The 22,444-nt window shown below is 41.2% G+C and overlaps 1 protein-coding gene across 12 annotated transcripts in view; it reads right to left on the bottom strand.

Moving 5' to 3' along the window:
• TENM4 (teneurin transmembrane protein 4) overlaps window positions 1-22,444 on the bottom strand; it is an 879,437-nt gene that overhangs the window by 163,110 nt on the left and 693,883 nt on the right. For 11 of the 12 annotated variants that reach the window (XM_040544436.1, XM_040544433.1, XM_040544434.1 and 8 more), the window contains 3 exons: window positions 19,304-19,474; window positions 14,263-14,477; window positions 9,151-9,361 (listed from right to left, as the gene is read on the bottom strand). In XM_040544436.1, coding sequence (XP_040400370.1) covers window positions 9,151-9,361; window positions 14,263-14,477; window positions 19,304-19,474 — 597 coding nt within the window. The remainder of the gene's footprint in view (window positions 1-9,150; window positions 9,362-14,262; window positions 14,478-19,303; window positions 19,475-22,444) is intronic. The other variant, XM_040544442.1, reaches the window with a different exon arrangement.

Genomic DNA, 22,444 nt, shown 5'->3' with positions numbered 1-22,444 from the left:
TCACTGCCTCATTCCTTTCTCTTACTGCTTCCTTTTTAAGAAATCTCTCCAGTGCAAAATGCCTTATAATCTACAGCTATCAGATGGTTGAAAGCATAAGGTGTAATGGGATTTCAAAAGCACCAGGGCACTGCTTTATGTATACTACCATTTAAGTTAATGGTAAAATCTCCTTTGACTTCGCTGGGACCAGAATGGAGGCACCTTTTAGAAAACCCTGCTAATGTATTTCTGCTCTTCATAGGGATATACGGGGAACGCTTTTCTTCCCTGAGAATGTGAGCAATGCTAAAAGCCTGAAAGGGGCTATGAAATACAGTTCTTAAGGAATCTTACGTTGACTATCTGAAAGAAAATCCTTCTGTTCTACATCGCTTGAAATGTGATCGCAGCTTAGAAGTGAGTTGGGAAAATTTTCAACGAATGATTCTAAACAGAGCAGCCCTTGAACTGAAGCCTTCTTCCTCCTCCTTCTGAGATGCACCTTAAAAGCATGATAACCCTTTAGCCTCAGGGACCACGACATATTACAAGGCAGGGGAGATCCCGAAAGACAACTCGTGACTGTTCTTTTTCTGCGCTGCTTTTCTTCTTTGCAGCTGGAGTATTTTTAAACCTGAATTTCACTCCTGTAAATGAAACCCTCATATCCCCAGTTTGCCCAAGGGACTGCAAGGAATTTTTTTGTTCCTTCCCACTCTCATAAATTGTTACAAACTAATACAGGAAACAACAATTATTCAGCCTTCAGGGCTCAACTTCTGGAGCTGCGCTGGCAAGCGGGAAGTTACTTTGCGTTCAGTACATTACGATTCCTGCTCTTGCAGCTTGGGGCAAGGCTAAAGCTGGCCTTCAGTTTAATTTTAAACGATGGTGTAAGTTAGCGTACTCTAGGGAAAAGGAGGCAATCCATTCCTGCATACACACAAAGAGGACCTCCAGTGTGAACTCATTTGGTCAAACAAATGCCGTGAAACCGTGGCGATGTTATCATTTTGGGCGCGTTAAAGACTAAGTTTCATTTTACATGAAATCTTTAGCAAATATATCCAGCCTGATAAATCGGGATGCAGTAGCTGGAATGACTGATACCTGAGGTTCCAATACGCTGCAAAAAGGTAGGTGTCTGGTGCTGTGGCGATATCCAAAAATACAATGCCTGGTCTCCAGCTGCTGCTACAGAAGGGCCTGAGTCTCGCCCAGGCTTTATGTTGGACCTACCCCTCCTCGTAGGGATGCCCTCGACTCCTTGCATTGAGCTCTCCGTGGTCTGAGATCAAGGCCAGAGAAAAAGCAGAACTCCTGGCTCCACGTCTGCCTCTAGCCGACTGGCTGCACAAGCTTGGTCAAATCACGTTCCTTCTCAGAGCCTCCAGCAAGCCTCCGAGACAGAAATCAGTTTAGCATAATTTATATAACTCTTTCTCAGACTGTTGCAGCTCTTAGATAAGGCGAGCAGTCGCACATCTAATACACAGAACAGCCGTTATCATTTTAGAAGTCAACATATGCCAGGAGTTACTGCACAGACTGTGTCCTTCTCATCCCCCTGGGCCCTGTGTGGAAGGGGAGACTGGGCTGGTAACTCCTGCGGTGCCGAGCTCGTTGGCTTCTGTTCTCCCATGTGGTCAATTAAAGGCCTGCATGTAAATACGATTAAATACAGCCTTTGGAAAAGTAAGGCTCAAAATAGTCGGTTGTTCTAGCACAGAAAGGGTTCCCCTTGTGTTCGCCAAAGTGGACGTGTAACTCCCACAACCTCATTTCTGTGCTTTAGCAGGGGACCGTTCACGGAAAGAAAAGTCTGCGCGGAGCTGCTCAGTAATCCGACGCAGGAATAAAACAAGCTGTGCTTACATTAGCCTGCAGTCTGGGGTGCACGGACAGAGCTATATACAAAACTGCAGAAACGAAAACCATATGCACTGCTTTGCACGTTTCTCCAGAAACCCTCCGATAGCGCTGTACGTCATGTCATTAAGGCAGAATTGTGCTGCTCTGAAAAAATGAACTGAAAGAAAGGGACAGAAATAACAGAAGGAAAGAGAAAGGCTTTAACTTTGGTATTAAATAAGCCTTTTCTTGACCCCAAAACCGAAGTAATTACCCCAATCGATACATCTTTTGTACAAGCTCTGTTGGATCAAGAGAACTTGCCGGCCTGCAAGCAGCACGCTGATGGGCAAGTTCAAGGCTACCGGGCCATGTAAGTGCAGATGTAGGCAAAGCTTTTCAGAAAGACAAACCTACCTTTGCTTCTCTATTTTGCTTACTATTTTGAAGCATGATCAAAAAAAAAAAAAAAACAACAAAAAATCTGGATCATTAGAGTTATTCAGACATCTAACTTCTACTGAAATGAATACACACTGGCATCCAAGCAATTTTTACAAACGTGGCTTAATCTCCTTTGTACAACCATATTAATGCAAATATCTGTCTGCTTGTCTCTCAATTTTTCCCACCCAAATTATCACTTGTAATCATTAGATCTATTGAAAGAGGAGTGTACCTATACAAACCATTTCTTTACAAAGAAGGAAACAAGAAAAAGCTCAAGTGTACTGTTAAATGAGTGATTCTATCTCTGCTTTAAAACTAAGCTAACTTTCTTTACACACTGCGATTTTATACTGCTAGCTTTTTCTTGCAGGACATCAATGAAGAGGTATGCTATATATGGAAAGAGCTGTGGCAGAATATTTCACAGCCAAGCATCTGACCTTTACAGGCTTCTTATTATTTAATTATCTTTGAGATGTGTCCCTAATTTCTCTTTTATTAGAGATGCCTTAAGTCTTCAGCAGAAAAATCCTGAAATAATAATTTTGCCTGCCATTATAACTTGGGAAGCAGGGTAATTATGTAAGAATTGTTTTAGACACTTGCAGGGAGAAAAAGGTCACCACAAATAACATCTAGATTTGAAATGATTGGTCTGACTTCAGGTTTCTTGGAAGTGCTCCGGCTCCAGCAGAAGCAGGCAGAAAGCAGCAGGTAACATTTGGGGAACTGTGTGCCACGGGATCAGGCACAAACGTTACTGACTGAAGCTGAAGGGGATTTAGGATCTGGGAGAAATGCTTGATCTGCAGACAGTCACACGCAAAGGCAGTGAGGGAGATAAACTCCAATACCAGGATATCCTCCTCCTCTCGGCTCACTTCATCTGGAAATGAGATTGCTAATCAATTTTGGGGATAGAGACAGAGGTGAAAAGATTTAGGGTGCACTGATAAATTTATCATTGGCTTCTAGCTGCTGAGGTTTTGAGGGTCTTGTCACTATCCATTTAAAAACATCATCAGTGTTCAACTGAGAACTGCAAACAAAACCCTCTGGCCACGGGGATTACAAACTAATGTGAAAAGTTTCACCACCCCACAGCCCTCCTTTGGTTTCCAGATCAAGGCTCCGGCTCTGGTTTTTAAGCTCTCTACAGATTAATTTTGCACATCGGCCTGAAGGAAGAAGTAAAATCTCACCCACCACACTACTGCACTTGTCTGGAGAGGGGAATTCCTGCAGCTCCTAAAAAGCTCAGATGGAGGGAGCTCACCCAGTGCCATCTCCCAGGGCAAAGCCCTACCTAGCAGGCTGGGATGGGTTTGACTGTGCTGGAGAAGGCGATCTCCTGTCTTCTCACCATTCTCCTGCATGGACCAACTCACCTCTCCCCGAAGGACCTTGTGCCCCGTGGCCAGGTGGAAGGCGCCTTGCAGTGCTGCAGCATAACCTGAAGCTATTCTGCAAATTAATGGAAGGTTTCAGCCAAGCGGAGCTGTCAGCCTAACATCATTTGTGACATCAAATTCACAAGGAAGAAAACTAAGGAGACTCACAGCCTGGCAGGGACTCATAAACACCTTTATTGCCTCCTAGCTGAACTGAGGGAGCGTGTACAGTTTCTACCCAAGACCTACAAGCTTTACCACGCTCAGAGAAGCTGGGTAAAAGCTAATTGAAGCCAAACATCAGGAAAGAAAGCACCAATAAAAGGGGGTGGTGGTCACGAGAGAGTAATCAAAAAAGGCACTGACCATCTGGGTGTCTGTCAAGAGAGGGCTTAGCAATGGGACACAGCCATCTGAGTGTCTGTCAAGTAATGGGACACAGAGAGCCAAAGGCAAAAAACTATTTGCAGAGCGTGCAAAGCCCTGTTGTTATTTGGCATGCAAAGCTCTGTTGTTATTTTGCAGGAGAGAGATTAGTAACATTAAAAGTGAAGTTGTGATTTTCTTCCCTGCCATGGTTCTTATATGGCACCGTGTATATATATATATTATTTATTTTTTTCTTCTGTGCAAAGCAAACAGAAGGAAAGGGTTTTGAGTCTGGGACAGAACCGGCAATTAAATAGCTCTAGAGGGTTACCACAAGGTGGAAATGCTCAGAAGTGCCTCTGTGAAACAGGGGATGGAGTAAGGCGGCCCCATTCACGCAGTAGAGGAGAACACCACCTGTAGTAACTTCCAGAGCACTTCCAGGGAGCAGCTGGAGACCCATTAACAATTAGAGGTCCTGATTCAGCTCAAGTACTTGCGACACTTTTGGCATGTGCCAACTCTTTTGCTGGATATACTTGGAGGACACGTTCAGAAGAGTGTAGCTGGGACATGAAATCCACTTTTCCTCATTTGGAGCCCTGAGGATCTAACTGTACCCAGGGGAGTTTAAGGCAAATAACTCAGGCATTAGGGAGCTAAAGGAAAGCATAAGCCAGAGCAGATCACAGCCCACACTAGTCTTCACAGTCTCCTGACTCCTCAATATTTACATGAAACCAATTTAGACTTTCTTAGACATTAGCAAAGCAAGTGTAAATAACGTGAATGGCTTTGAGACTTAAGTGGATCACACTTGGGCATCCCCTCTGAATTGGAAGTTGGTAGAGTTTAAGTTAGCATACACATAGGCAGCAAGTCTAAGTGAAGCAAATCTGAATTACTCAGACTTTTCCCTCTCCCTTTGTTAAGAACAAGCTAAACACTACAGTGCTTTTTGCTCAGAGATGAAGAAGAGCCACTCTTGTCACCTCTCACACTCGGGAGAGGTCCCAGTCCCATGCTTGCCTCTGTGCCCTGCGCTTTTTCCCTCCTCCCTAAGCTCAGTCCTACTGTGAAGTGCTCCTCTCCTGCTATCCTTCTTGTGTGTGAACTGCTGTCCTAGGGGGTTGTTATATTTTAGGCTGCTGCAGGAAGGGAGCTTGCCTTGTGATGTATACTGTAAAGTGCTGTATGTGCTGGCAGCCCCGTATAAATATTACTGTCAGCTTGCTTGTACGTTGGTGGAGGGAAGTACTTACAGCAGTTTTCTTTACGGATAGTGGAGGGGGCAGGAGGAACCGTGGACCTGTTCCTAAACTCAAGCACAGTCTCTTGCAGAAGATAAAAGTGAGATAAAACCTTGCATCCTCTCACAGGTGTCATATATGTGTTTCCTGCTGCTTGGTGGGTGACACAATGGTAAATAGAGATGCTCTCTTCTCCCAGACAGCTGATTTTGCTTTTCTTTTGATTTCCCAGTGGCCCTGCACAGCCCAGCTTGCCTGAGCTCAGCACTAACAGGTGCTGGGAGACTTTCTCCCTCTGACTCTGTAGATGTTTTCAGGCTCTCAGATGTTTCTCACTTCTCCTGAGCAGATTTTGGCCAATATCTCTGCCTCAGATGTGCTGATTCCAGGTGATTCCTCAGCCTACTATTTTGCTCCACTTAAGCCAGATTGCTCTGAATAAATCACCGCTATCAGGCAGAGGTGAACCCACAGAGCGCTTTTCAGAGAAGTGTTTCTATTAGAAATTTCAGAAAGTGCTGCCAATGTCATTTACAAAAAAGGTTAATTTATTATTGAGAGACTTTGATTGTCTGTTCCTTTATAATGTCTTGCATTGTAATTCAGAGGAATAGGATATAAAAATGTTATTAAAAGCTGAAAACTTTTCTAGAACAATCTGATTTCCCTCCGCCTGAATTGCCTGTATTACGTAGAAGTATAAGCTCTGACAGGCATTACAATTCTGTATTCTCCCCGGGTTCACATGCAACGACATGTAACAGGCACAGATTTTGACACCACCTAAATCTGTAGCGATGATGGTTCCGCGTCCTTTTAGAAAACAGGCTAAACTGTCATCTCTTGCCCTTAAAATCAGTGCTAATGTTCCTGAGTGGATTTAGTTATAGCTACACCAAATTCCAAAACAGTATGATGGACAGCCTCACAATTTATGAAATCAAATATGCTATCAAATCGGGAATAGAGATGCTTTTTTATTTTTCCATTTTTCTTCAGTTTTCACTAGAATAATGGAAGGCCGAATCATTCCAGACAAGCACTGCACAGTCATTCTACTTGATATTGTCACACAGAGCCTGCGATGGTTTTACTGGCTCTGAAAGTTTTGGTCTATCGGAACATAGCAAATAAACTTGGAAAATCAGCATCCTTACTATGCAACACTTTAGTGCTGTAGTAAAAGCTACAGTCCTTGACTCAGGTGAGTCCTTATGCCCAAGGGAGGAAAGACTAAACAGTTTGGCCTTATGCACTCATCATCATGATCACCATTCTCAATTTTGCACTTTCTGCCATTATCTATGATTATTAATTAATGCTTAATGCATTTTCTCAGCAGTTCTATCACCCTCACAGCATCTCTGGGGAAATGTCACTCTCGCCGGTTGTACACAGTGAGCAGCTGAAGCATGAGCTTGGGCTGGGTCAGGATTCGCACATCGATCAGAATCCAGGAGTTCCAGGCTGCTGCTTCTCTTCTCACATCACCGGGTCCTACTTCTCCCTGCATCCCCGCTACACCTTCCAAACACCCTTTCACTGTAAGCACTATGTCTATGCAATAAGAAAGGGAGATTTTTCTACGCGCTCCTGCCACACAAATCACATAAAATGACAACCTGCCTCTGGTGCAGCTTCCTCACCCCACACAGATCTAAGGGCTCCCATTGTGTGTGACTTGATTTATTTGGTTGGCGCTGCCATTTTACACTCTGCGTCATAAACACTGTGTCAGCTATATCCTCTTTACCCTGGCACCAACAAAAATTGTAACACCACCATACTTTAGTATTGGTAGACTTAAAATGTAGCAACCATGCCTTGCCAGACCTCACAAATATACTAGGAAGGCTCTGAATCAATACAATGCATTTACACAGAACACCTGCCTGGATTTTCTTTAAACAAGCTGTTGAAATCTCGACTAAGGAGAAAGGTACTTACTCATTAAGGATATTGCAATTTATAGTACTTTTAAAAATGCTGCATTTATCTGGCCAAATTCTAGTCAGGAAGCCACATCTTCCTTAGTAAATTTTTACCTATTTCAGAATGAGTGGGTTGTACCTAAACAGCTTTTCTTGTACACTAAAGCTTTGTGCTGCTGCACAGCTGCCAGTGGGCAAAGTGGCTCCCATGTATGGGGCAAAGCTCTATTTTTCTGTACAGCAAAAGAAAACTTCCTTGTACTGAAGACAGAATGATTTGAGGTCAACAGGGAATGTATCATGGCCTGTTCTGCTTCTCATGTGGTTGCAAAGGTACAGCAGAGGGTAGACAAGAAAATATTGTCTTAAAGACAGGCTGACATGCTCCTCACCCACATGGCTCAAAGACAGGTTCCGAATATTTTGCTTTTTTTTTTTTTTTTTTTTCTATGTTAGCGCAATGAGGCAGGGAGAAAGTCTGGCTAGAACCTCATTTAGCATCATTTCGAAAACACGAGCAACTAGTGACTGTGCTTTAAAAATGTTTTCTTCCCTGAGAGCCTTACCGATTTCTTGTGCTGGGAAGTTTTAAAACTGGAGGAATTCCTAGAGCAGGAAAATAAAGTCACGCACAGAAGGATATCTGGAGGCTATTCTGGGCAGAAGGTGGTCAGTGTAAGAAAAGGCTCAAATCCCATCACTGCAACAGCAAACTAAATGAAAGTAAATCTGCATTCTATAGAGTGAGGCTTCAGTTTCATAAGCCAACGTGCAACTGTTTCTGGCATTGCTTAACTGTGAACAGCATCGAACACGTGAAGTTCCAGGTTTTAAATTTAACACAGAGTATTACAGCAGTGTTTCCACTTCTGCATTAGACAAACTTTAGCACTAAAAGTGAATATTGGGATCTTAATGACTGCTTTAGTAAGACCTAAACTTTTAATTAACCTGCCAAGACAAATCACAGCCCATAGCTCTTAGGTAACTATTGCAGACAGCTGAGACTCAACACCAATGCCTCTTCTGGGAGAGGGATTAACGGCAGCTTTGGACCGAGTCTGCTTTTTTCAGCAAAGAAAAAAAATTCCATTAAGCAATCACGGTGGCTAGCAGAAAGCTGAGTGCTAGTTTTATGGAGCAATCTTTAAATTACAACCAAACGAATCTGGGGATATGAAAAGGTTCTGCGGGTCAGTAAATTTAAAATTAAACATTATTGAGTCAGAAACAGATTCTGGTATTTACAGAGGGAAGTAAGAATGCCCAGTGTGCTGGGTTGTCAAGCAGTCCGCAGGCAGCATCCTTTCCTCCTCGGACAGCAACTAATCAGTGCCTGCGCGCTGAACTGGCAGGGCACTTTACTGCCAGAGAAACTGAGAAACCTGTTAATTTGTACTTCTTAAGAAATCACAGCTTCTTTCTGTTAGCAAGGAGAAATAGAGATGCCTGTTATCGTGGTTCCTACTACTAAGCCTCGCAGCGCTCTTTGGTGGTTTTAACCCCAGCACTCTGCCTGAACTCCTGCTGCAGTAATTTTGACAGTGCTCAAAGGCAGGACTGTCACACAAAACTGTTGCATGGCGTTGCTCTGTGCTCTTCAATCATTCCTATACCTCTGCTCCAGGAAGGGAAAAAAAAAAGAAGCTAAATAAAAATGAGATCAAAGGCAAAATGAAGCAGGGAATTTCAAGCTTGTAATCCAACTTTGGCACTAGGTAGAATCTCCTTCTGGATATAGTTATTAAAAAGGCATACAAAATACTTACGGGGTATTTAGGGCCTAACAGCATTCAGCCTGTTGCTAAACACATCCTCTACAAGCCTTCTCTCCCCAACCACACAAAGGCACCATGCAATTTGAGTATGTGCATTAATACCTGGCCTCAAGGCAGCCATCTGAGGAATAAAACAGGAAATCCTTACCAATAGCAGTCGTAAGAAAAGAAACCACTTCCGACTCCTTGCCATCGTTGTAGAAGGCTAAATGCCATATGCCTGAATCCAAATACTGGATAAACCCCGTCTCATGGCTGGACAAGGGCACAAAAGCTCTGTGTTGCCGCTGAGGTCCTTCTAAGCTTCTCGCCTCCTGTGTTAGCAGACGTCTTCCATCAAGGAGCTCGACAAAGTCAAACTGAAAAATAAAAAAGAGTGATGGTTGGGTGAATTTCAGGCTGAGGAAGCCTAGCCTCTTGCTCCTGGTTTGTTTTATGAAGGAGACAGACGTATTTTGCTTTGAGTATTAGAAATGTACATACATAGATGCTTCATAAACATGTTTTCTCTATTGGTGTCTATCCAAACTCAAGTATGTTCCTGGACAACCTGCAAGTAACCATTCTGGAAGTAACAAGTATAAGAATGTAGTTCTCTCTAATTACATGGGCCAAGAAACCATCTTTATTTAGAAAGTGATTTGGGGCACACTGACCTTACTGACATGCTTTCTCTAGAGACATAGGCAGGGAAAGCTGAAGTCCAGGGAACGTGGCTAAATTGCACTGTGAGTACAATAATGATAAAGAGATGCTACTCAGAAGCTTTTTTGTTATTTTCTTTGTGTCCTGGCTAACGAGGAAAACAGGCAGAAAAAAAAAAATTATCTAGCCTAACTGGATAGATTGGTTACCAGAATTGTGAAACGTAAGTGGTATTTGTAAGTAAATTCTGGTGTAAGTTTTGCAGAAGTATTTTCCTTAGCCAGTAAGGGTTTTTCTTAAAGCAATAGCAGAAGTGGTTAAAAGATCATAGAAGACGAAGATGGAAAACAGATAAGATAATGTATAAAAGGCCCATTTACGAGCTGGCTTCTAGAAATTTTCTTCAAAAGAACCTTTTTTTTCCCCCTGGGTGACTTCAGGTGAACAATTGCTTTCATTTTGCTATTAGCATTACAACTACCTTTTGTTCCCTGTTTAAATAACTCCACCGACTTTCTGCAATAATTGTATTTTGTCTGATAATATATTAATGGGACAACTCAGATACAAGTCTAGCAGACATCACAGATGTGAAGTGAACCTTATCTAACCCGACTCTTATCTTGTGCTCAGGTGAACAGAACATTTTGTGAGCAGAACGCAGCAGCTGGGGCACAGCCATGCTTCTCTGTGCCCTGACTTTACTTGGGTTTCCCTCTCTCATCCAGTCAGTCAAATAAGCTTGTAGGTTTTGGTAGGAGCAAGGAAAACAGGGAAAAACACCACCACTTATTTTTGTACCGGCAAATGTTGCTGCTCTAAATGGTTGCAACAAATTTGGGCTCCTTATCCCTTTTGACTTTGCCATATCAAAGAGTGGGTGCTTCTGTTATATTATTACGTTGGCTGGTATACTCTTCAAGGTACACCAAGAGTTGATGGCATTTTCTCTCCTCTTGCAGTTATTACTAAGTTAAAAAGAAATATTTGTTTCCAAATTTATTTATTTTTAGAAATAAACTGTATATGTCCTACCTTGCACACGAAATGACAAAACTTGTCCCTAGAGTATTCCTCATTATTACATTTTAATTATTTATTTGAACTTTGTTTTGAATTTGCTGTATTCATTTTTTCTTATTTCATTTCAGCATGTAGATCATTTAAATGTGATACTGCACTGTCTTTTGAGAAAACAAAAGCCAGAACGCCTACGAAGGGCATTCCTTTGTCTGTCTACGAAGACAGAAGCAGAGTTGTTGTTTTGAGATAATACGATGTAAATACAAAATATAAAGCCTACAGGTATGCAATTGAAAAAGCATATTTGTTTTGGAAAAATACGAGACTTTAGTGGTTTTAAGTTTCAGAGGACAGAAGCGTGAGGTTGTTCTGAATAGCACCATGCGAGCCAGACATTCGCAGCCACTCTGAGGATGCCCTGAGGGCATTTACTGCTTGCTACATATTAGGTCTAGATGCTTAAAACTTAGTGGGATGAAAACAATTTCAAGGCATCCAGCTACAGTGAGCTGCTGTTGTTACAGTCCAATCCAGGTTATGCTTACCTGGGGCTTCCTGCCAAATGTAAAAGTTTATTTTTATAAATGTTTGCAAGATGGTGCTTCAGATGTTGGTGACTTTGCGAAGTTACTAAGCTACTAGCTGTAAATATGAATCGAACCGCAAATGGATTATGTTTTATTACGTTTGAATAAATTCGGAGATTTTTAATACACAATTAGAATTAATGCAAGCAAGAAAATTGTAGACAAAATACCAGTTTAATAAATTCAAATTGTATAAATGGAAAAATGCCTCCCAAAGGCTGTGATGGCCAATCCCTAAAATTAAGTATGTAAAAAATTTGGCCTAGGTTAAAGAGTTTGAAAATGATTTGATATGGGAAGATTAAATTTAATAGAACACAAGAAAATTGTGTAACTTTTATTATAATTTGTTGAGAAGAATTAGAAGTGCCTTTTGTTACCAGTAAATTATTTTTGGCTTCTACAAGCTCTATTTTTAACACTACAGAAATCTGGAGGTTGCACTTTCTTCTGATTATTAATGTCCATGGTTGCTGGCAACCTTCAGTAGTAGATAGGTGATCACAGACAAAGTTTCCCAAAGAGAATCTGGAATAGTTTGTTGTTTTAGCAGGGAACATTATAACTTTTAAGATTTTACCAACTTCAGGAACACAGGCTAAGGGGCTACAGCCTTGGAAGCAACTCAAAGATCCTGAAAGAGAATAGTTTGTCCATAGGTGCATGCTACCGAAAATTGATTATCTAACCAGAAGAAATATCTAATCGTCTAGTACAGAAGAAAATCTGATTGTCAGCTCAAATTTTATTGCTGCCATCAACCAGATAGGCTGGGAAAAAAATCAACCCCTTATTGCTCCCTTCCAAGGAGGAGATTATCACTGCTTTAAGCGCACGTTTTGCCAAAGTCTTGTTTGTGAAATTCATTACAAAATTTGGAAATATAAAACTCACTAGGTAGATTTACAGCAGATACTCTGGATCATGCAAGAGAAAAAATGATATTTGTGTCATATGTTTTAACTATGAGATACAATGTTAACACAAAAAGCAGGTTACCTATTTAATGACTCCTAAGGCTAATAAATTATGGCGAGATGAAGTGCTAAGGATTAAACTTCATATAAAAAGATACAGAAGGAAAACACTGTTTTAATTGACAGCAGATTTAAAAAATACTAGGAAAAGGGATCATTTCAAAACTGAATTAAGTATTAGCTAGTAATATATCAATATTGTTCCAGTATATGCAGATCCATTGTTATTTCTTCATAACAGGGTGGGATTGGGGTTCTGTTTCTACTACTCTTATTTTTTGGATTAAAATGTCCCTCTGGTAATTTTTGGTGATGTTTTGGTCCAGATGCTGATTTTTTATATACTTGGCAGCTCTTGATTTGTGGCTATACAGAAAGCAGCACTTACAAGGTCTTGGTACAAGTGCATTGCCTCCTCCAGCATGTAATATTGACAAACATGTGCCACATCCCACATTTAACATAGCAATGAAGAAGTCAGTGTGGGCTTCTTAATTGCTTAAAACATTAGTAATTAAAACATTACTATGGCTGGGTGAAGTGCCCCGCTCCATTTAAGCATTTTGCTTTAAATTCAACAAACTTTACTTGAGATTTATGTGTTAAATTTCACAATTGTTCTTTAAACAATTGAAACTATTCATGTAATAAGTTCTGTTTCATAATGGATATTAATAATCATTACAAACAAGGAAAGCCAAAGTAATACAGACTTCTGATCTACAGTTAGCATTATTGTTGTGAGCATGACCTTATTATTTTAATAAAACAGGAGGTTTAAACTCTAAATGTCTCAATCTCCCCTTAAAGAGAGACTGATTAAAAATGGGTAATAACAGCACTATTGTGTCACTGAATTTATGACCTGCTGATCCTACTGAAATATTTTAATTCTGCAGAAAAGAAGGCAGAGAAAGCGTAGATTTATGACACCTCTTTGACATAAATAAGTTGCAGGTGTGTTAATATGTGGAAAATACCATATTACCCAGAAAGGTTGTAATAAACATATTTGTTTGCTTAGAAAGAAAATAAAGTCAGGGTATTTCTATAAATCTTAAATTGCTGTGTTGGTTGCTGGACTTTTCCGTTAGTAATGGAGGAGAAGGGTAAGTTAGAACATTAACAGAAACCTGGTAATACTTTGCTAACTTGCTGATGCAAGTGGGAGCAAGACGTTTTGCACTGCCAAACAGAGTTACGCCCTAATGCATTAATCAATCTGGCTAAGAGCAGCTTACGAACTGAGATGGAAAGTAGAGAAACTAATGTACAAAATCCTTATATAAGGGGATGGTTATTTGGAGCTTTCCCCAGAAAGTGACTTCTCAACACAGCTTCTTCACAGGTGTGGTAAGGAAAGCAACTGCTTTCATTTTAGCCCTACAGAATAATAACCATATCTTGATTCCTGCTGAAGTAAGACAGTGGCTTTCTGTTAAAGACTTGATTTTGTTTGGTTATACTCCAGTTACTGTGTCCTGACCAACCTCAGCTTAATCTGACAGTCAACACACATAATGTGAAGAGTGGGCTCAAGGCATTTCAGCACAGCAGGCAAAAATGAATCATGCTCCCATGAGGGTGAGAAACTGGGGTCTTGCAGCTCTTACCATGGGAGGGGAGAAGGAGAGGCTGAAAGAGGGGCACATGGCATGAAAGGTGGGGACAAGGGATGATTCTTTTTGATGTAGTTTTGGTGAGGCTGCTGCTGCAAGGGGCACTGGATGGAGAGGGTGGTGGTTGATGGTGCTGGGAGCAGGAGGGTGATCCCCTCACACAACCCTTTCTGCCCCCTGGCAGCTTGCTGCCTTAGGCAACCGCCTGCTTTGCCTGAGCCTACAGCCCATGGGGTTAATGTGTGTGACAATCTGGTAACTCTCACTTGTTTATCTTTCTCTGGATATATCACCTTTATTGTCTTGCAAGCACGCAGCAAATTCCTGAGAGAAACACCTGAAATAAAAACAGCCATGAGAACAAAAGTTATAAGACAAGCATTGCTTCATTGAAATGAGGTTCCGTTACCTGTGTATGTGACGGTGGAAGGCCTTTTCTGCCATAGATGCCAACCAGAGCGGCCTTTCCTAAGGACACATTGAATTTCAGATGCACTGGGTGGTCGATGAACACCTGAGATCTCCAAAAGATACCAGGAGGGATCTTCTGTGTGGCTCGTCTACCAACATCGATTTCTCCAGAGTCTATAAAACTGTCGTCTGGAAAGAAACTACTGGGCTTTCCTGCCAAAACACAGGAACAAAAAACTTGGATTAGCCTTAGATCCTAGAAGTAATCCAACCGTACTGGTATCTCTGACACTGATCTTGAGAAACAGACTATTAGTGTCCCGAGGTCTTTGGAGTACTTTGTGTAGCCAATCCTTATGATATGAGAGGAAAACTGGCAGGGTTATTCCTGGCTTCAGTAACTGTTTTGTTTGAAAACATGAATATGGGAAGAGCAACCTGGAGAAAAATGACCCTTTGTTCAAACCATAACATTAGAGCTTGTGTAATTACATTACATAAAAATAAATCATCTTGCATTATAACACAAATGAAAATGAGTTCACTGATGGAGAAGACATCATTACATTAGCAGAGGGAAGGGAAGTAATAGTGAGGTAGACACGTGTCACTGAATGGAATGGCAGTGTGGAGAAGAGCAGCATGAAAGGATGCCTAAGAGGGGAAAGGAAAATGCTTCTCCATTAAATTAATGCTGGAAAGCAGTATCAATATTTCAAATTTGTTCAACAGTTCAGAAAAGGCTAAAGATAAAAAGGACTGAGTAAAAAGATGATGGAAATCATACCCTGCACGTCAGTACTATCTACTAAGAAACTTGATAGGTTTTAATTAGTTTTCAATATAATCTGTGAAGTGTGTTAGGATCATCCATCTTCCTTTAGCAGCCAAACAAACGGAGGCATCTGTTTTCTGAAGCAACCACCAGACTGGAGAGCCTGAGTGTGTGGATGGCAATCAGCACTTGTTGTAACATCCAAGGGAGTCAGCAGGGAGCTCAGCATCCCTGGAAAACAAGGCTGAGGAACTCCAGGTTAGACACCCTTACACTCACAGTTCTCAGAATTGGTGGCTGCTTTGAGAAAACCTCAACTCCACGGAAGCCCAAGGAGTATGGACAGAATGCAAGCTGAAGTCCCCAAATGCTGTCTGGCCTTTGCCATAACCAGTGGCCACGCAGCTTCACCTGCAGTGCAGAAAGAAGATGACAGCAACTGCTTAGCAAACAGCCTTTAAGGACACTTGTACTTGATTAAAAAAAAAAAAAACAAAAAAACATTTTGGCTTTAGTAAGGAGAACATCATATCACCATCGAGGTCTAATTATTAAATTTAGAAATCCAAATCAATTTGTTATCTCGGTGCCATTACACCTCAGTACCCTATGTTTCACAGATCAAACAATTCTGATAAAACGAGAAGAAAACTTTCAGGAACACGCAGTATTTTGCAGGAAAATCAAATTATGAGAATTTTTCTTCCAGAACCTATGTGTGGGAAACAGGATATATGAAATAAAAGTATCTTTTTCTATGCAGAATGAATTAAAATGAAATAATCTTAGAATTTACCTGCCATATTGAAAAGGTGATTGGTAGAGCAACCTCTCATTTTACTGTTTTGAGTTATAATATTTCCTTTAAAAATTAAATTTCTCCATATATCATCCCAATACAAACTCCCCAGAAGAGACAAAAGTAAACTGTTAGCTGTCTCTCCAAAATCCAGATATATATTATATGGATATTGACAGTTAACAAAAGGAGTATCTGAAGATATTTCTTTGTAGACAGGAGATTTTTTCTCTTTTATTGTATAAAACATTTTAGAAGAACTTTTGGTCCAAATAAGGACCCTGATCAGCTAATTAAAGTTTGCAACTGCTGAAGTACATTGTTGGAGTGGGGCTTGATGGTATGTTTCATTTCTGTGCTGTCTCGTGGCTGAAGTTTTATGCATACCAGCACAGTCTAGAAAACAGTGTACGCCTGTTCATAGGAAAAAGCTGCTGGTTATTTTATAAGGTCCGCATTTATCTTTGTTCATCAAACTCAAATAAATACAAGGGGGAAATCTGGTGACTTTTTATCCTTTTTTAGTCAAAGTGTATATTAATAGAGATAATCAGAAGCAGCTTAGGTAAATGGACATTGTTACTGAATCGTTTGTGCTAAAAGAGTACAGCTGTACAATGGAAATCAGCTAGCTCGATTCCAAAGGGGATTACTTTATAAAATGGATTGTAAATATTTATTTGGCATACTAAAAATTACTTTTCACACTGTCGGGATTAAAGGAAACAGTTCCCATGTCTTCATGCAAAGTTTCTTATTCCAAGGTGAAAAGATTCAGGCTTCTACTAAAAAGACCTAAAGACATCACCTGTTGAGGTTCAGATGAAGGATTTATTTTTCTGATTGCTACCGACATGTTTTATAGATTCATAGAAATTCAGATGAAAATCTAAAGTATTTGATATGCGCCCTGATTGTTCATTAATAAAGACTGCACAGCGGAGTGAATCGGGGAAGGTGAGAATTTAATATGATAGATGGTGCTGTGCAGGAGAGAGCCTGCAGAAATTGAGCACAGTGTGTATTCTGCCTGTACACACAGCACTTGCTCAAGCAAGAAAAATGTTTGTGTGATTGAAAAAGACAATTTCACATAAATAATTGTTTGTACATGCAATTACAAAGCTTGTATCTCCTCTTGGTGGAGTGTTGTAAGGCTGAAAAGGCGATGTGAGCCGGGCTATGCCGTGCAGCCAGCAGCTGGAGGTTCCCTGATGCAGAACGGCTCACCACCAGGCTGAAGTCAACCCCTGCTTTGCCGGGTTTAACCTACAGTAGGATCAGGCCCTACAAATTGGATTCTTCATAAAGAAAGTACAATAAGAAAGCAATTTCAGCTTCTAATCAGAAATTAAGTTTTAATCAGAATATTTGAGTACTTAAAATTAACTTCAGGTCTGAATTCTTAATTGGGCTGTCAATTACTTTGCTCTTTCTATGCATTACCTTGAACTTTTTAGTTGCCGTAGCAACTCTTCCTAATTTATTTGGTTATCAAAATGAACCATTTCGTTTCGGCCCCTGCTGAATCTGCTGGTATTTTCGATACCAAGGTACCCTGACTCATCAAAACACTTAAGAACACACTGGCATTCCTCTGACTTCAATCACAGTTAATTACACGCTTAAATGTAAGCATGTGATTAAGTGCTTTGCTAAACAGGGATGGGCTTAAACACCCGTAAATGCTGTGCTAGAGCAAAGCCACAGATGAGAACTGGCAAGGCGTTGGTAATGATTCATTCAGATCAGCTGCACGACTATTCCAGACCGTTTCAGTGTGATCAGGAGTAGTTTCAAATATGGTTTAATCTATTTTTTTAAAAAATGGATTCCAATCACATAAATTCTGATTTAGAACAGCAGCCACGCAACACTGCTAGTCCAGAATTGGTTGCATAGTCACTCGATGGGGAGAGAGCTGCGTATTCAGGCTGGATATCATTAGTCCTGCAAGAAACATCTTGTCCTGATGTGGTTTTTCTTAGTCAGGACAAGATATTCTCCTCTAAACCTACAGATTCCCAAACATCTGTATGAAGCACAAACTTGAGGGGGCTTCTGATGAAACTCCTAGGGTAATTTCCAGATTTCTTTTTTTAGCAGAGCTTTTTGGCAGCAATCAAAACTTCAATTGACAGCACTAAGCATGGCTGAAAAAGAAATCAAGTGGAGGTCTTTGATTTGGATGGCAGTCTTAGATAAATACTTTCGTTCGTTTTCATTTTGACTTTTAAAAGGAAGTGGACAGATCAAAACTACATGTTCCAAAACCAAAACATATGGCAAGTTAGAGGGGGAAAAAAAAGGGTCTGTCTCAAGTATTTTTGAATACAACATACGATATCTGCAGCTTGCTCCACTGTCTAGTCAGGTTTGCTGAGAATAACTCTCTTAGCTGATTTTCCCTTGTAGAACGTTGATGTCAGCCGTCAGTTGCTAGTAAATACACTGTTTTAGGGAACACACATAATTAGGGCTTTTATTTGGACTGATAAAGGCAGATAAGCTCTTAAAGAAAAAAAAAAAAAAAGACTACAATTAATTTAAATTAAATAGATAAACATAAGCTCTCTGCCAAAGTCCAGGGAACTCTGGAAACTTTTGAATTCAATCAGTTGCCGGAACAGTAGGAAATCTCTTACCCCAAAACCTTCCTCCCCCAAAATAAATAGCAAAAAAGCCAAAGACTTAAATTTTACTGGAATCTGTTAGCCTTGTATAAAGCAGCTCGACACACAAACAAAACAGCTTTCTGAGCATTTGAATTGCAGAACAGCTTTCTGAATCTTTCAATTCCTCCAAGTTTTGGGAGGGATAAAAAACCTGTCCTTGCAGGGTTTACGGGTGCTTTTGGCAGTGCTGCTTCTGTACAGAGCACAGGAAGATGTCAAGCTGCTGGACTGACAAACCATCAGGTGCTTCCAATTTCAGTTAAAGGTGCGAGCTGCCAGCACCACGACACTTTGAGAGCAGGTCCTCCATCTGGCCAGCTTAGCAAAGAGATGTCCAGCCAGGGAATGCCAGTACCCACTGGTTCTTTGGTCCTCAAAAAATTTGGCACATGGTGGCAATGAACAGCCAAAACCAAATGTTTGAGTTGGATCCACTGCTCCAGGAATCATTTACTTTTCAAGATGTTTTTTCTCCATGAAAATAGGTATTCGAGGCAAGGTTTTCACGATGGACATCTGTAGCCTTAGAGATAAGGTGCAGAGTTCCACCTTGAGAATGCCTGAGATGTGTGATGAGGATTGTACACGCTTTTATTGCATCAGTGAATATCAGAAGGGTATGAAACTTAGACGCATATGGAAACAAGACTGATGACTACTAGTTCTAGACGTGAAAGAGTGGAAAAAGCACCTGACAATGGCAGCATTGAGGGTAATGGAACATGAGATTGGGTGGCTGGAGTTCAGAGGCAGACAGAAGACTCACGACATGGACATACACCAACCATACCTTCACTGGTTCCTTTGCCTTTCCTGTCAGGTAACTCTAACCCTGTGCCCCCCGAAGGATATAAGGAGACGTCCGTTGGCACTGGCCAACTGCTGGCCGTGTCTTCCGTGATTTCATACATCTGCCCTTCCATCGGCTGCAGGTGCCAGTTTAGGCCAAACAGGTGCATGGCTGTGGTGAGCAATGAGAAAAGTCATCTTTTTCTGCCTGGGAGAGATTCAGAACTTGTAGCAGGGGAACTTCCTAAACCCTCAGTCCACTGGCTTATTGGTGGTCGTTGTTTTGGGGCAAAAATGGGATTTGTGTGGTTAGACAGCCCCTAGTGATTCTACCGTACCGATTCCCTAAGTCTTTACCCCCACTAAGTCTTTACCCCCACTAATTCTTTACCCCCACTTGAACTAGTTTTAGATCACCTCTACCAATCCACCCTGCTTCTTCCAGTGGAACCACACCTGATCCATGGCCTGTGGGAGGGAATAATCGTGTTTCAGAAAACTCCCAAGGCTGTGGTGACGATGCAGTGAACATGGAAATACAAGGGGTATTATTTCTCAGCATACCAATAGATCCTAGGAAATTGCTCTTTGGTTTGCTTTGCTGTAGTCAAAGCATATTATGTAGGTTCTTTTTTCTTTTTAACCCATCAATTAAACACACAAGCCCCTCTGACAGTTTTTCCTAAGTAAGACCAAGAAAAACTTAATGCAATTTTAGATCAATCTTGAAGTGATCCCTTTGTGCTCAGCACCAGGAATGCAACATGACCACGAGTGAGCGCTCCTCAGTACAATTCAGCTTCCCCTATGCAGATCAAAGATACATCCTCAAGGTTTGAACACAAGGAGCACCACTTAGATTTGTGTGACACCAGGACATAGCTCTCTCTAGGTTTCTCGGCCGTGCAAAGTCATCCAGTGTACACATGAATCTATTTCAAGCCATTACATAAAGACAGGTGAAGTTAAGGAACGAGACAGAATGCTTAAAAAGCAAACACATGTATGTGGAGTATGGAAAATTGTATGCTTACACAACTAATACTTGCCCCTTGAAAACAGAAAGCAAAACAACATGGCTTTCCGTATCAGTTCTTCCTTCCCCAACATAAACATTTCATATTCAATCAGGATCCAGTTTAGCTCCAGGCTCTCTACAGCTAAATGATCTGATATTTGCTACACTTGGAATGACATTTCTTTTCTAAGGGAGTGCCTTGATATTTTACTCTACAATTTCTCCAAGAAACTGTGCAATGGCACTAGAATCACAGCCATTTAGCATAAACAAAAAGAGTCAAAAACAGTGCAGAAATAAGAGCATTTCCATTTTATATAGTGCTCATTTTGTTCACAAAGGTACATCTGAGCTTGGCAAACACTGACAGGGACATGTGGTTAGTTTATTTAAACCTGTGCATCAGGAACAATCTTTTCAAGATGATTGAAAAGTAATCGGAGTAGTTCTCCAAAAATGGCATGTTTAGGCAATTTAGCGAAATCAGTGACTTTTTTCCACTTCAGTCTCAATTAGGTCATCTATCATTTACTAACATGAATAAACTTGTCTTTGCACTAACACAACATCACAAAACAAGGAGAACAAACGTCTCATTTTACCATGTAAACTGGGCCTGGGATTGTTAACAAAGTCTGGGTCATTAGGAAAGAAAATACTCTCCTAAAACCCCCAAGCAGCAAGGGAAGTCTCCCAGGGAGCTGGTCACAGCCCAAATGTGTTTATCCAAGTACACGTACCCAGAAGGAATACTACCAGCACAACTGGTGATGCACCCAGGACACTTCGGGCAGTGGCCACCATTTTGATCTGAAGGGAGAATATTTGGCAGAGATACCGTGCAAGGGAAGAGAAGAAATCAGGCTGGGAGCAAAGAATTTGTATCAAGCATTTGGCATTGCTATGTTTGCATAGTATCTTTGTGCTTGTATGGCCCTCATCCTCACCAGGCTGCCTAGACACAAGTTCACAGCTTTCAACCTCATAAAACCTCATCAGGTGGGAATCTGTTATTTCTACTTCACAGAAAGCAAAAAGAGAAGTATATCGGATTAGAGGACTGACTCGGTTCACTTCTCTGGACATTTGAAGGAGACCGTGTGTTAGTCCCCTTAACTTACTCTGTGCTCACAGGTTCACGAGCCCTACAGGTGTTGCATGCACCCATCCTCCAGCAGGTTTTGTGTAAGCCCAGTACCAGATGCTGCCTGAACACGCCGTCCAGACTGGACCTCTCCAGGGACCAGAGTGCTCCCCAGATGCTGCAGAGCTCTTAGTGTGGGTTCCCATGTTAACCACGCGGGTGTTTGTAGTCAGAGCAGAATGAAACCTGTCTTCTTCACCCCTCCAAACTCAGGCAGTCCTTGACAGCAAGCAGTCCAGATGCCTCTGCTGACCTAAGTGCTTAATTCCAACTCCATCTACCAGATGCCTTCAGATTACAATGACCTGCATGAATTCATACCAGGCATCACTGGCTCAGGCATGAATCGAACCAATGGCTTTTCCACTAGACCATTTGACACACTCTTGGCTATCACAGCGTAAGTGCCTCCTGTCCTCAGTAGGAATTTGTTGCTTGTACATCATTCTTTACTGCATGAAAATGAAGGTGAAGAAGTCAGCATTGTTTTGGGTGCAGAGGGAAGACTATGAGCATTTCTTACAGGCATGCAAAATGCATTAAAAACACTTGAGAGGAAATGTCTTAGGAAGAGAAAACCGTGCTTCAGTCAAAGGACAGAGCTCGTAGTCTGGAAGTGCTGTGACTTTTCTGGGTATTATCCATCTCCCTGAGCAAGTGAATCATGGTTCCATGTCACCATTCATTCCTAAACGTTTGCAAAGTATCTTACAATGTCCCAATCTAGAAAATATGACAGAATTATAGGTAACAACGATACTGTCTGTACTATCACACACAGATGAAAGTATCCATGTTATCATACGGGCCTGCATTAACATGTCAACTTTTGTCTTTGGTTAATAGATTTTCCTGAAGCAAAAAGCTTCGTGTGCCTTGATCCCAACATCGCACACATGCCTTATGAGAATGAGATGTATGCACACCATGCATACAAAAGTGCAAAAATCTGAGAAACAGAGAACTATTTGAACAGCATT

Source organism: Cygnus olor, chromosome 1, assembly GCF_009769625.2.
Source record: "Cygnus olor isolate bCygOlo1 chromosome 1, bCygOlo1.pri.v2, whole genome shotgun sequence".
NCBI classification, from domain to species: Eukaryota; Metazoa; Chordata; class Aves; order Anseriformes; family Anatidae; genus Cygnus; species Cygnus olor.
Note: the sequence above shows the minus strand (reverse complement) of the source record. Positions and strands in the feature narration are given on the sequence as shown.